Here is a 12203-nt window from a genome sequence, read left to right as displayed (position 1 = left end):
TCCTCTATCATGGAAGGTGTTTGATATTGTTGGTAAAACATGAAATGCTACGGTGTATCTTTAACATCTATGACTATGATATCATATGGTCTTAGTGGAATTCATTATTTTGGGTGAAGTCTTGTGAAAATACCTCTCTAGCCTTCTTCACCAATAAATGCGGCGAATAAAGACTGCCACACCTATACAACTTGTAGGGACTATGGAGGCCTTTTTCATCATGATATCAGTATAAAATAATTTTTTTAATAAATAATGACTAATTTTTATCAAAAATAGTAAATATACATATAAAATAAATATTTTTCTATTAACATAATTTATTTCATACTCAAAATCAAATTCAAACCCTAAAATAAGAATGTTTATATTATATCATATAAAATATTATATTATATAGATAAGATGGAATATCAGAAACAAAAATTAAGGTATTTAGCAAAACTCTTCATGAAATATCTTTGTACGGAGATCGTCTCTGCTCTTGATAACCATCTGCAATGTCACTCACAAAAAAGCATAAATGTTCTCCTGCAACTTTTTGTTTGAGACGTTGCTTTTTTTTCGGCTTTGAATTAACAGTGTCTTTTTTGTCGCCAACAAAAGCATATATAAAATGTGTTACCCGACCACGGGTAAGTTTCAACTGAGAATCGAGATGCTTCCTTATAACATTATATATTATTTGAACTAAAAAATATAAATCAAATCAAAGGTATCAACTTGTAACATTCAAGTTGAGTGTTTTAGCAGCACAGTAAGTGGAAGATGAATCAACGCTAAGAAACAAAAACATGTTAAACTAGCAATTAATTAATATTTGCTTGTGACCTAAGGCAGAGATGAATGAATTGAATATGATTCATCTAATTTTATTTAAGCAACTTTTAATTTCAGCTAGCAATGTATTTGTTCAACTCAAATTCCTAGTTTTCTACCAAAAGTTATTGGCACAAGAGGTTTGACAGTTGAGTTCCTTAACCAATATCTGAGATTTGATTTCCAACTTGAATATGAAGTGAAAACTGAAGGTAGTATTTTATCCAAAAAATGAACCAACCGGTGGGAGGACAATTACACCTCCTCATCATACAAAAAATTCCTCAGTCTCTCAAGCCCTGTTTAGTATGATTGTCAGTTCTATATTTTGAAATTTTTAAAAACTAAAATCAGTTTTTACTAATATAATTTTTAATTTCAATATGTAGCTTTTAAGGTTTCAAATTCTGATTGCAATTTTCTCAGTTTGTATTTGAAAACTAAGAATTTAAAATTGCAATCAGCCTATCACGACGGTGTGATCTTAAATAAATGATCATTGACTTAGTCCTAAATTTGGGTGTTTGAAAAAGATCGTGCTTTCAGCATGAAAGATTAGTCTTTGTAGTGATGGGAAATAAAAAAAGAAAAACGTAGTTGCGTAAGGGAGCATTCTACAATAAGACCATCACCTTCAAAATGAAGGTCCAAATCATCACTTCTTAGTAAGGTGCGTTTAACAATAATAACAGTAACCGACGATGGATATGAAACTTGTCAAGGGTTGCCCTGCGCCTGCAATTCCTCTGCTTCTCAATCAAATAGGAGAACTAGAATAAGGCCACCACTTCCATTCTTTTGCTTTAGTAAAAAGGTTGAATTTTTACTCGTTTCACACTCCTTTCAGACCCCAGCTGCTAAAGAAACGGCAGAATCTCGCGTTAATTTGGGTCTCTTGAGAACAACTGTTGACTACATATGTTTCATGCATATGCTTTGCTTATATGGATAAGGGACGAACCATAATAACCTATACAATATGAGTGTTGAAGCTCAAGGATTTTTACCTGAATTGGGTACTGTAACAGTATTGTTTGATTTTTTTAAAGGTAATATTACAATGTAAAAAGTTTTACACTTTCAATTTATAGGCATTTAACTATTGTTTCATGATGAAACACATTTAACACCGTAGGATTCGAGTTAAAAATGTTTTAACTCTTTAAAATACCACTTTCCTCAGATCCCAATCCAACTTAGGAAGGCAACACCTTACCCTCAGAGTCGGATGCCCCTCCATGTTCGTAGATTGCAGAATCTCAAATGGTAAAATCCCACATTATATGAATGAATGCAGCATTTTCCTCAGCAATTGGATAACTTAGAACTTGAAAATGGCGTAATTTTCGGGAGAATAAAATTTCACATTAGCTAAGACTCTGATTTTAAAGTTTATAAAATCAAATTTTATCAAAGAATGAACAGTTTGGCTTTGCACCATAGGGATGGAAGGTCAAAGAATGGCAACATATTTGAGTAACAGTGCACGGGCAGGAGAGGGCTTTATCATGAGGGTGGAGCTGAATTTAAATACAGAATCGCAAATCCCGCAATGCCATTGGTAAATTGGTTTTGCAATGTCTTACATAGAGGCATATTGCATTCATATGTGCGCCTTTAGTCTTAGCTTTCTTTCAAAAGTTTGAAAATGGACAAGGCTATAAAAATTAGAAATAGTGAGTACAGCAACCCCTGGATTTGGGGCCGTGGATTCGCCCACCCAGAGCATGCTGAGCAAAAAATGGACATGATGACATTGGCAACAAAGTAATCGCAACATAAAGTATAGGTGTACCCATAAGTCATAAAAAAAATACGAGTTAGCTACAAATAATCAGATGCACTCATAGCTATACAGCACATCTGTTTTCTGAACCACTACAGCAGACAAAAGTAGATGCATAACATCAATCCTTGTGCAATACAATACATGAATAACGAGCAACTGAAATCAGAACACGCCACTTAAGCTGAACCCTCTTCTTTGGTGATTTCCTCTGTTGGCTTAGCAGGGGTCGCAGGTGATGGAGAGGACTCCACTCCCATCTCTGCTCTTAGGTCATTGATGCTTTGTTCCAACTCATTTATGCGACTTCCCATATCATCAAGTGCATTGACGTCAAGAAAAAAAAATTCCATAGTTTACATATTTGACAAGTCTACAATTCCCATGCAATAAAATTGAAAGCAATGTCCAACCTGCTGCCTCGGCCAATAACATGATATCACATATACACAAACCATATACAAATTGCACTAGGTGATGAGTCACAAATTGTGCACAACCACATAGGTGGTCGCATTGTGTTCACGAGAAAAGGTCAGATGCAGTTGTGCACAGTTGCAATTTATCACCCATGCTGTTGTGTATGCCAGGGAACTATCCTCCCAACAGCTTAAGTTAATGGGTGAAGGCATATAAGATGGATACTAACGGTGTATGCAGCCATCATGTTATTGGCTTGAGTATTGATGACATGAACCCATTTTTAGGGGCATTGGAGCATAGCCAGTGGGTTAAAAACGGAAAAAGGATTTATATATTGGTATCAAAACAACACAAATAATCAAATGAAACAATGTGAAATGAAGCCAAAATAGATTATAGTTTCAACATCATAAACCAAACTTCAAGGTTCATTTAACTCCTTAACTAAAATGTCCAAAGTGATTCCTACACGACTGTTAAGTAAAATATATAGGTTAACAGAATGAAAGTTTAGGGCATGTTGGTTTTAAGAAAAACTTCTCTGTTTTCACTTTTAGTTATAAAAAATGCTATCTTATTTTCACTCTCTCCTGATTTCAAAAATTTGATCAGGAAATGATGAGAATAGAAAATAAAAACAATTAAAAAAAATTGTTTTCACTGTTTCCTATACAAACTTTTGAAAATAGAAAACAAAAAACATTTTCTCAAACCAAACACCCCCACTTAGATCTCCTATCATCCAACCATACTAACGCTTTAAATCAAATACTATTTTTGGAAGGGATAAAAAAACACAAAAGCACAAATTACCATTGCCTGAAATTAATTTCCTTAACAAATTCCAGTCTAGGGCTAGCTTATATTAAGAACTTCAAGGACAAACCAAAAGGATATTCTTTGTAACAATGGAGTCGGACATTGTCTGGAACCTATTTTGCTGGAAACAAAATTCTCCAGTTAGCAACAGTGAAACATATTCTAAAAGTCAGAAAATGCAGCTCTAAGAACCTAGACTACACAACTCACCATCTGCTGGAGAAGATTTTGCACCTGGAAACAGAGAAATTGCGATAGACAAATGTCAGAAAACGATCAACATTAATTAAATCACCAGGAAACTAAAGCAAAGTGCAGCAAATAGGAATAAATTATGTAAGGTGGCGGCTACATTGACAACATCAAGAGAAACCAGTCACATCGAAGATCAAAATCAATAAACAGCAGAATTGAAGGGAACAATTACAACAAGAGACGAACAATAACAAATAATTGATTTATGAAAACGAGATCAACTTACAAAGGCAGTCATGTCAGCAGGGCTCTGCTTCGGGTCTTGTGAATCGTGTCCGTCCTGCAATAATGAAGGAAAACAATGAGCGGAATGCCTCTCCTCGCTTAACAACCAGATTTATTGATGAATGAGATCCAAGATTCAGAAAACCCTAATTTCAAAACTATGGAGTATGACAAGACAATACATTGCATTGTATAATAAAGCCATGAAACGAAGGAGATAAACAAATTAATGATAAAAAGGGGAAGGAGTTGGAGAAAGAACCCTAACCATGAGGTGACGATGATCGATGATGCAGCTGCAAACTCTCCGCGGTTTCAATTCAAAATGAATTGAAATGAAATGCGCATGAATGAGACCCGTTTAAATTTGATCTGATCCCACGAGCTAGATTTAATTACCAAATTGCCCTTCCAATTTTTGAAGTCTTCTTTCAGTTAATTTTGGATTTGGATCGCGTTATTCTTTTACACTATTTTTGGTTTTGCTATTTCCACTCCCCATTGTTACTAGTACACTCTCCTTTTGAATTTTTTGCCAAAAATACCCAGAAAATACACTCCCCTTTGCATCATCCATAAGTCTTGCATTTCAGAAATTGAGACTTGCATTCAAGAAATTGCTCTAGAGATTATAATAAAATCCTTATTCCTCAAATCAAGTAAGTTTGCCCCCAAATCAAGAAAAATCATTAAACTCACACAACCACCTAAGTCTGCTTCTATAAAAACTACAACCACAGTGCAAAAATTGGTTTTGGAATGACAATTTCAAAATAGAAATAAGTGATCCAAAACTATTATGGAAGGTAATTTTTATTACCTTTCAGGATAACTATTCTGAAATAGAAATAAGTGTTCCAAAAATATTGCGGAATAGTTATTCCAAAATAAAAATAAGTGTTCCAAAACTAATCTAAAAAAGTTATTCTAGAAGGTGAAAATTACCTTACTTTCTAAAATGACCATTCTAGAATAAAGTGCTCCAAAACTATTTCGAAATAGAAATAAGTATTCCATGTTGTGAATGCATATCATGCAGGTTTTGATGATGCCAAAGCATTACTTGATGAGCACGGATTGAATATAGTCAAAGAACAAGATCAAGAAAATCCAAGATAAGGACTTAGTAAATTTGTTAAAAGAATCTCAATTTGATTGCTATAGTTTGACCTCAAAATCTTTATTTACTGCCAAAATTCTTTTATTAAACTTAAATCAGTTCAGAAATCAATTTTTGAATTGGTAATCGATCATCAGGTTCGTGTAATCGATTACCAGAGAGTTTGTGAAAATGACATATTGAAAATTTTAACTAATGAACAACGACACAAATTATTTGCATTTTGATCTATGTCAAGGGTGGAAATGAGTCGAGTCAAGCCAAGCTTTACTAGGCTTGAGCTCGGCTTGAATTGAATACGCAAGGTTTGAGATTGGCTCATTATCTGTCATAGACTTTTTTCAAAGGCTCGGCTCGGCTTACATAAAAATATGACTTGGCCTACGAGCCTATTTAAAAGCTTGCTTAAAGATGTCTTTGATCAATTAATTATTTTAAAACCTAGTGAAATACTAACTAAAAAAAAGAAACTTATAAAATTTCGTATAAATAATGTACAAATCCAAAAATAATCGATAAACAAAATCATATTGAATTCAAGTCGTTAAAACACAAAGTATATCAAAAGAAAATGAAAAAAAAACATAATATTAAAAAATGTATGGATTAGAGATGATTTATACTAATATAGCCAAACAAAAATATTTAAATTTTCTGAAAATGTCTTTACAAAACATTCTTTTCCTTGGAAGTATAAATCTCATTGCATTATCCTTTTAGCTTGAGTCTCTTTCTTTTTAAAAATTTTCACATGTAAGTGAACTTTCTAAGTACTTTATATCATTTCATCCCGTTATTCATAATGTCATAAAAATGGTATAAATAATCATCGTTAATCTGTCACTTACAATACAACTTAAAAGTACTTTTATTTTCTATTTATTATTTTATAAGAATCTGAAGAGTTTTAAAAGTTTTTTATTTAATAATAACAATAGTTGTTGTTATTATTATTATTATTATTATTATTATTATTATTATTATTATTATTACTACTACTACTACTTAAACAGACCAATTTGTCAAGCTTAACAAGCTTTTTTTATAGTTTGAGTTTGACCTTTTTACCTAAAAAAACTTTTTAAGAAACTTGAGTTTGGCCTTTATAGTAAACAAGTCAAGCTGAACTGAGCCTTAAATAGGCCGAGCCAAAGGCCCTTGACAAGCTCCTCGGTTCATTTTCATCCCTATGTGTAATCGATTACAAGAATCATATAATCGATAACCAGCGAAGAGATTTTCAGAAAAACTATTGAAAAGTCACAACCCTTCAAAGATATGACTGTGTAATCGATTACAAGTGTCATGTAATCGATTACCAGTGAAAAACTTTCAAAAAATCTTTTGAAAAAACACATCTTTTCAAATTGTTTTGAACAGGTACAATGGACCTATATATATGTGTGTGTCCTTACTTCGAAAATATGAGAATTCTTAGAGAACTTAACTTTCAAAACCTTTCTAAACATCTTTGGCCAAACTCTTGCAAATCATTGAGAATTCATTTAGGAACTTTAAGTTGTATCATTTGCTCTAAAAGAGAGAAATCATTTTGTTCATCTTATAAAACTCAGTTGTAATCAAGAGATTGCTTGTCTCTTGGTGTGTGAGAAACTCAAACACAAGGGTGAGGGATCCCAAGGTGTGTTCAAAGATTGTAAAAGATTTACAAGGACAATGGAAAATCTCAAGTGGGTTACTTCAGGACTGGACGTAGACACAGGCACGGAAAGTGGTCGAACCAGTATAAATCAAATTTGCAATTTTCTCTTCCTTTATCTTGTTTATTTTTATTGCAATTTACTTTGTCTTGCACATTTAAAGAACATTATTAAATTGATTGTTGCTTCTTCTTTTACATTCTAAATCTATAACATATCATTTAAAAGGGGGATTAAAACTTGTTAGTCTAAAAAAAATTTAAGACTTAATTCACCCCCCTCTTAAGTTATTGAGGCTATTTATTCAACACAAGTTCCCCTTGTTCCCCTTATGTTTACGTTATTAAGTCAAATTTATAAATGTGTTGGTGGGGGCATGGTGGTGTTGTGGAGGCGTGTGATGGTGTTGGTTGAGGCGCAACAGTGAGATGTGGTGGTGGCAGAGGGAGTTGTTGTTGGCCGATGGAGGTCGTCCATGGTGGGGAAGGGAAGTGTTAAGTCATAAGTCATTTTGGGGTATTTTTGTCCACACAATTAAAATGGGAGGTACAAGATTCTAATGTCAATAAGATAAGGAGGAGTAAAACGCTCTCTTCTTACCTGGGCTACTTTCTCGGGCCATGATTTTGTTGCATTATTGTTGCCCTCACCTTTTCTTCACTCTTCACTTTGGATTGTTGTTTCCTCTAACTCCAAATTGCTTCCTGCACATCTTTTTTGGCTTCTAGAATGATCAATCCAAAATATAAAATTACATTTTGGAATGATTATAGATTTTGGTTTTCAAAATGGTCAATTTGCAAGGTTAGAAAACATTCTAAAAAGCGTGCAAGAAGCAACTTGAAGGTGCAAGAGAAGCAACAATCTTTGCTAGGGGAATTTCACTTTGTCTAGTACCGGCAAATGATGAATGGGCATGTTGGGTTTTGTTTGTTTGGCTTGAATTCTTGTTGGTTGTAAATATTGAGCATTTTTTTCTATTTGAAAATATTTTCTATTTTTTTAATCATATAAATGTCATCTTACTTGTTAACAAGTCATCAGCCTGAGTAAAATTGGATTTGATTCTCTTAAACAAAGTTTTAGATTTGAGTTTTGTGGATAAAAAATGTGATTGAAAGAAGAAATTATACTAAAAGTGGTCAATCATGTTTTTCAGCGAAAATTAGTCATCGGTGAATATGAACTAATGTTATGGTGACAAAAAAAAAATTATTTTTATTTTATTTTTTCATATTTGTATAGAAAATTACAAAATATAAGAATTTATTTTTTTTTACAAATTTTAATAATAAAAAATGAAATTATATTTTTATATTCAAAAGTGAATAATGAACTCCTGATGCTAAAATGATTACTTGAAACCCTCCTCTAAGTTGTTAACTTTAAACTCAACATGGATGATGATTCCATATTTCCATTGATAATCTTGAAAGGGTAAGATTTGGAGAGTCGTAACAAATCATCTTTGAATAAAATGGTTTAGGAAGCTTGTTCACTAGATCTCACCCGTGGTTTTCACTTTACAAAATTTGGTGCTGTGCAAAAAAAAAAAAAATTACAAATTTTGGTTTTCTCCTTGCTTTGCTTTTTTCTCACTGCACTGTATCAAAAGATAAACTTAAAGGTCCTTATTTCCTCAAGTCATACAGATTTCATTCGTACATAATCTAAAAAAATAGAACCAAGCAGCGTTCACACAAGCTAGCTAGAAAAATGCTTTAATTTGTAAACAATCAGTGTTCATACTATCTGTTTGAGAGCCTGTGTTTTGCTTCTTCATTAATTTGAACACAGATGAAGTCATCGTAGATAATTAGATATCATACAACAGCATAAATGATGCACACATACGTGTAAATATTGTCTTTTACTTGTTTTTATTATTAAATAGAAGGTACTGTTTGATGGCTTATTTTATCTTTTAAGGAGCCATGTTACTTTTTGATTAGTAACAATTGGGCAGTCATGTTACTAAAATTATAGGAAATTAAAAGGGTTTGAATAAACTAAAAAAATAAAATAAAAATTCATACGCCCATGCCAAGCAATAGTTATAACTAACAATAAGTAAAGATAGCCATAACAGCCACCACTTAAGTCTAAATTCTAAATTAAACTTGTGTCTTCTAAGAAATTAAGGAAGTTCTACTATACAACATGCACATGCTTAATGATTAGATCGGGGTTGTTTAAATCTTATTTAATCAGGTCTTCACATGTGTTAGATCCAATTAAACATGACAATGATTGGACCTAATCCAAAACAATGCATGATTAGGAGTCAGTGGCTCCTTCTTTACCTCTACCTTTATAGCGGGGTGCATATGATATGATTTGCTTCCAATATGCCTTACCTGTTAATTAAATTTAAATTATTATTAATTTCCAAGATCAATGTCTTTACTCCGGGGATAGGATAACTACTGGATTGACCTAAGCACGAAGTGTGTGTAAAATGAGAATCTGAAAGAAATAGCAAACTGTCATTGTGTATGACAATTTTTTTAAAAAAGTGTGAATGTGTGAGCTCCTGTAGGTTCAGTGTAAGAAAATTAGGTCAATTTTACGTGACAACGAAGGTTATCCTAATCTAAATCAATTCTCATATTTTATGTTGTTGCGCCTGTCAACACCGGGTTGTGTAATTGTTGCATTTAAAAAGTTATATTTATATGGATTATTTGTATCACATTTAAGTAGTCAGTTGTTTGGTGGGCTGGCATCAAATAGAAATTTGGGGCAAAATTTATAAAGTCGATATATAAGGTTCGAATATATGTATGTAGACGTGGTGTTTAACAATTAAGGATTACTTCTAACACTATTTAGTAGCATAAAAATATGTTAGAAATTGAGAAGAAAGAGTGGAAATAGAAACCAATATTAAAATACGGAGTTTGTGTCGGTATTAGGTGAATTAGTAAGGGTATTATTATAGTGTATGTTTAAATTTTGGATCAACTTATCCTGAATAAGTCCCAAAAGAATATTCACATAGATAATAAGACACGACCCAAAAGATCAAGACCAAACACAAGGTTCAAGAAGTTGAAGTTAAGGTAGAGAAAATTATAAAAAGATTTATGCTTCATAAATTATAGAATTTTAATTCACTCACATAATACAATAACCAACATCATTCAAAGATGACTCTAACATGAAATCTTTCATAGATCTCACATCGCACAATAGCCACAAGCATATCACCGACACACCAAAGCTTGGATTTTCATTATTGTTGAACTTACATCACACCATAACTCAATATGCATGTCATTCTATTTATGCAAAACCTCTCGATAATGAATGTGCATATATGAATAGTGTGCTCAAGGCCCCTTGTGCTTTGCCCAATAAATGAACCACATGCATTTTGTAATTCACATTGCATACGTGACTCTCTTGGAAAGATCATGGACATTGAAAAGAAGACTGCTTCTATCGTGGGAAACTTTATTTCCTTTCTCAAGCTGGGAAACTTTTTTAATACAGTTGAATGAAGATACTTTTAATATGATGGTTAGAAATAGAGTTTGTATGCATATTATTTAACTGTTAATTAGAGTAATTAAGGACAAATACAATGCATATTAAGGTCAATTTCGGGTGATCGCCAGTGCGATATCGACAAGGCAAGGGTTTCATCGCTAACACCAAGAGCCACTTGTCATTCAACCCGGTGATCGTGCTTTGGGGACTGGGGGAGGACTAAGAGAGCAATTTTGTGCTATGCTACAACGAGAGGCTTCGCCTATTGTCATTGACAATGTCAGAGTTTTTGCTCAGATTGAGATTCAATTGACTATTGGAGTAGGTTTCACAGATCAAGATCAACAACTTTGGGAGAGCAAAGAATTTGTCGATGTTGAAGACGACGATAAAGTTAAAGCCAATGGTGGAAACCAACGAGTCTCATGTTGTGAAGGAGATGCATTGCGTCGTGTGCAAGGAAGCCTTTGAGTTAGGAGTGTTGGCGCGTGAGATGCTGTGCAAGCTCCATTACCACTTTGATTGCATTCTCCTATGGCTCTCAATGCGAAACTCGTGTCCTGTGTGTCACTATGAGCTGTCGTCGGAGCAGCCCACATATAAAAATAGAGTCACTGGTAAGATTGAGGAGGTGGTTATAAGGTTGACCATATGGAGGTTGTTGAGTAGCAAATTCGCTGTTAGGAGGCTTGCCAACGAGAACCACTTGTCGATGATGTACACCTGTTTTAGTTAGCAAACACATGATTTTGTCCTTAATTATCCTAATTATCACTTAAGTAGTTCGCAAACAAACTTTATTTCTAACCGTCAGATTAAAAACACCTTCATCCAACAGTATTCAAAAGTTTCCCAACTTGAGAAATGAAACAAAGTTTTTCACTATAGAAGTAGTCTGAAAAGAAACACAAAAGCATGAAAACACAAATGACTTCTATTATGGTAGGTTTGTATTAACAATACAAACATAGAACACAACCCAACTAAGACAAAGTGATGAAAAACTAATTAAGTTGTTGTTAACTCGACAATGACACTATCCATAAAATGTAAAACCACTATTCTCTTTTAATTTCTCACAAATTTTCTTTTTTTCCTCAAAAAGAGAAAGTACTTAAAATCCTTCTTCTAACTAAATCATAATATTATATTATCATTCACTAATAATTGAACTATATAAAAAATATTTAAATTTTATATTTTTTAATTTTTACTTAGTTTATACCTGTTATTTATTAGTATTATATTTTTTATATTAAAATGTAAAAAACCCACTGAAGTCCGTGGATTAACATGTTTAACTCCATGTTAAGTGGATCAGGCTATAATTCAAACAAACTCAAAATATTAAGACTTGTATATTATGTTGGTTATAAGTTTAAAACATAATTTTTTATTGGGACTAAAAGCAGAATTTCTAAGATTTTAAAATGCAAAGTTTATACAAGTATAAAGATTAAATAAACAGTCAAACTTTAAAAAAATGTCATTAGAATGCGATTGAAATTCATTAAAAATTATCTATTGACTCACAAGACTCCAGCTTCAACAGACGCTCAATGACTGCATGGTTGGCTGCTTGTCCTTTCCTTTCACACACACT

General features: G+C 32.8%; 1 protein-coding gene across 1 annotated transcript; it reads right to left on the bottom strand.

Annotated features, from left to right (window-relative positions):
* Window positions 1-2575: 2575 nt before the first annotated feature.
* LOC114369651 (heat shock factor-binding protein-like) lies at window positions 2576-4735 on the bottom strand. Its single transcript, XM_028326886.1, has 5 exons — window positions 4596-4735; window positions 4329-4382; window positions 4058-4081; window positions 3926-3968; window positions 2576-2927 (listed from the first exon to the last, which is right to left on the bottom strand). The coding sequence occupies exons 1-5, from the start codon at window positions 4596-4598 to the stop codon at window positions 2785-2787; spliced, it is 267 nt and encodes an 88-aa protein (XP_028182687.1). The 5' UTR covers window positions 4599-4735; the 3' UTR covers window positions 2576-2784.
* Between the last annotated feature and the right edge of the window lie 7468 nt (window positions 4736-12203).

The sequence above is a fragment of the Glycine soja genome, chromosome 10 (genome assembly GCF_004193775.1).
Source record: "Glycine soja cultivar W05 chromosome 10, ASM419377v2, whole genome shotgun sequence".
Taxonomy (NCBI): domain Eukaryota; kingdom Viridiplantae; phylum Streptophyta; class Magnoliopsida; order Fabales; family Fabaceae; genus Glycine; species Glycine soja.
This window is presented reverse-complemented; position numbering and strand designations above follow the sequence as displayed.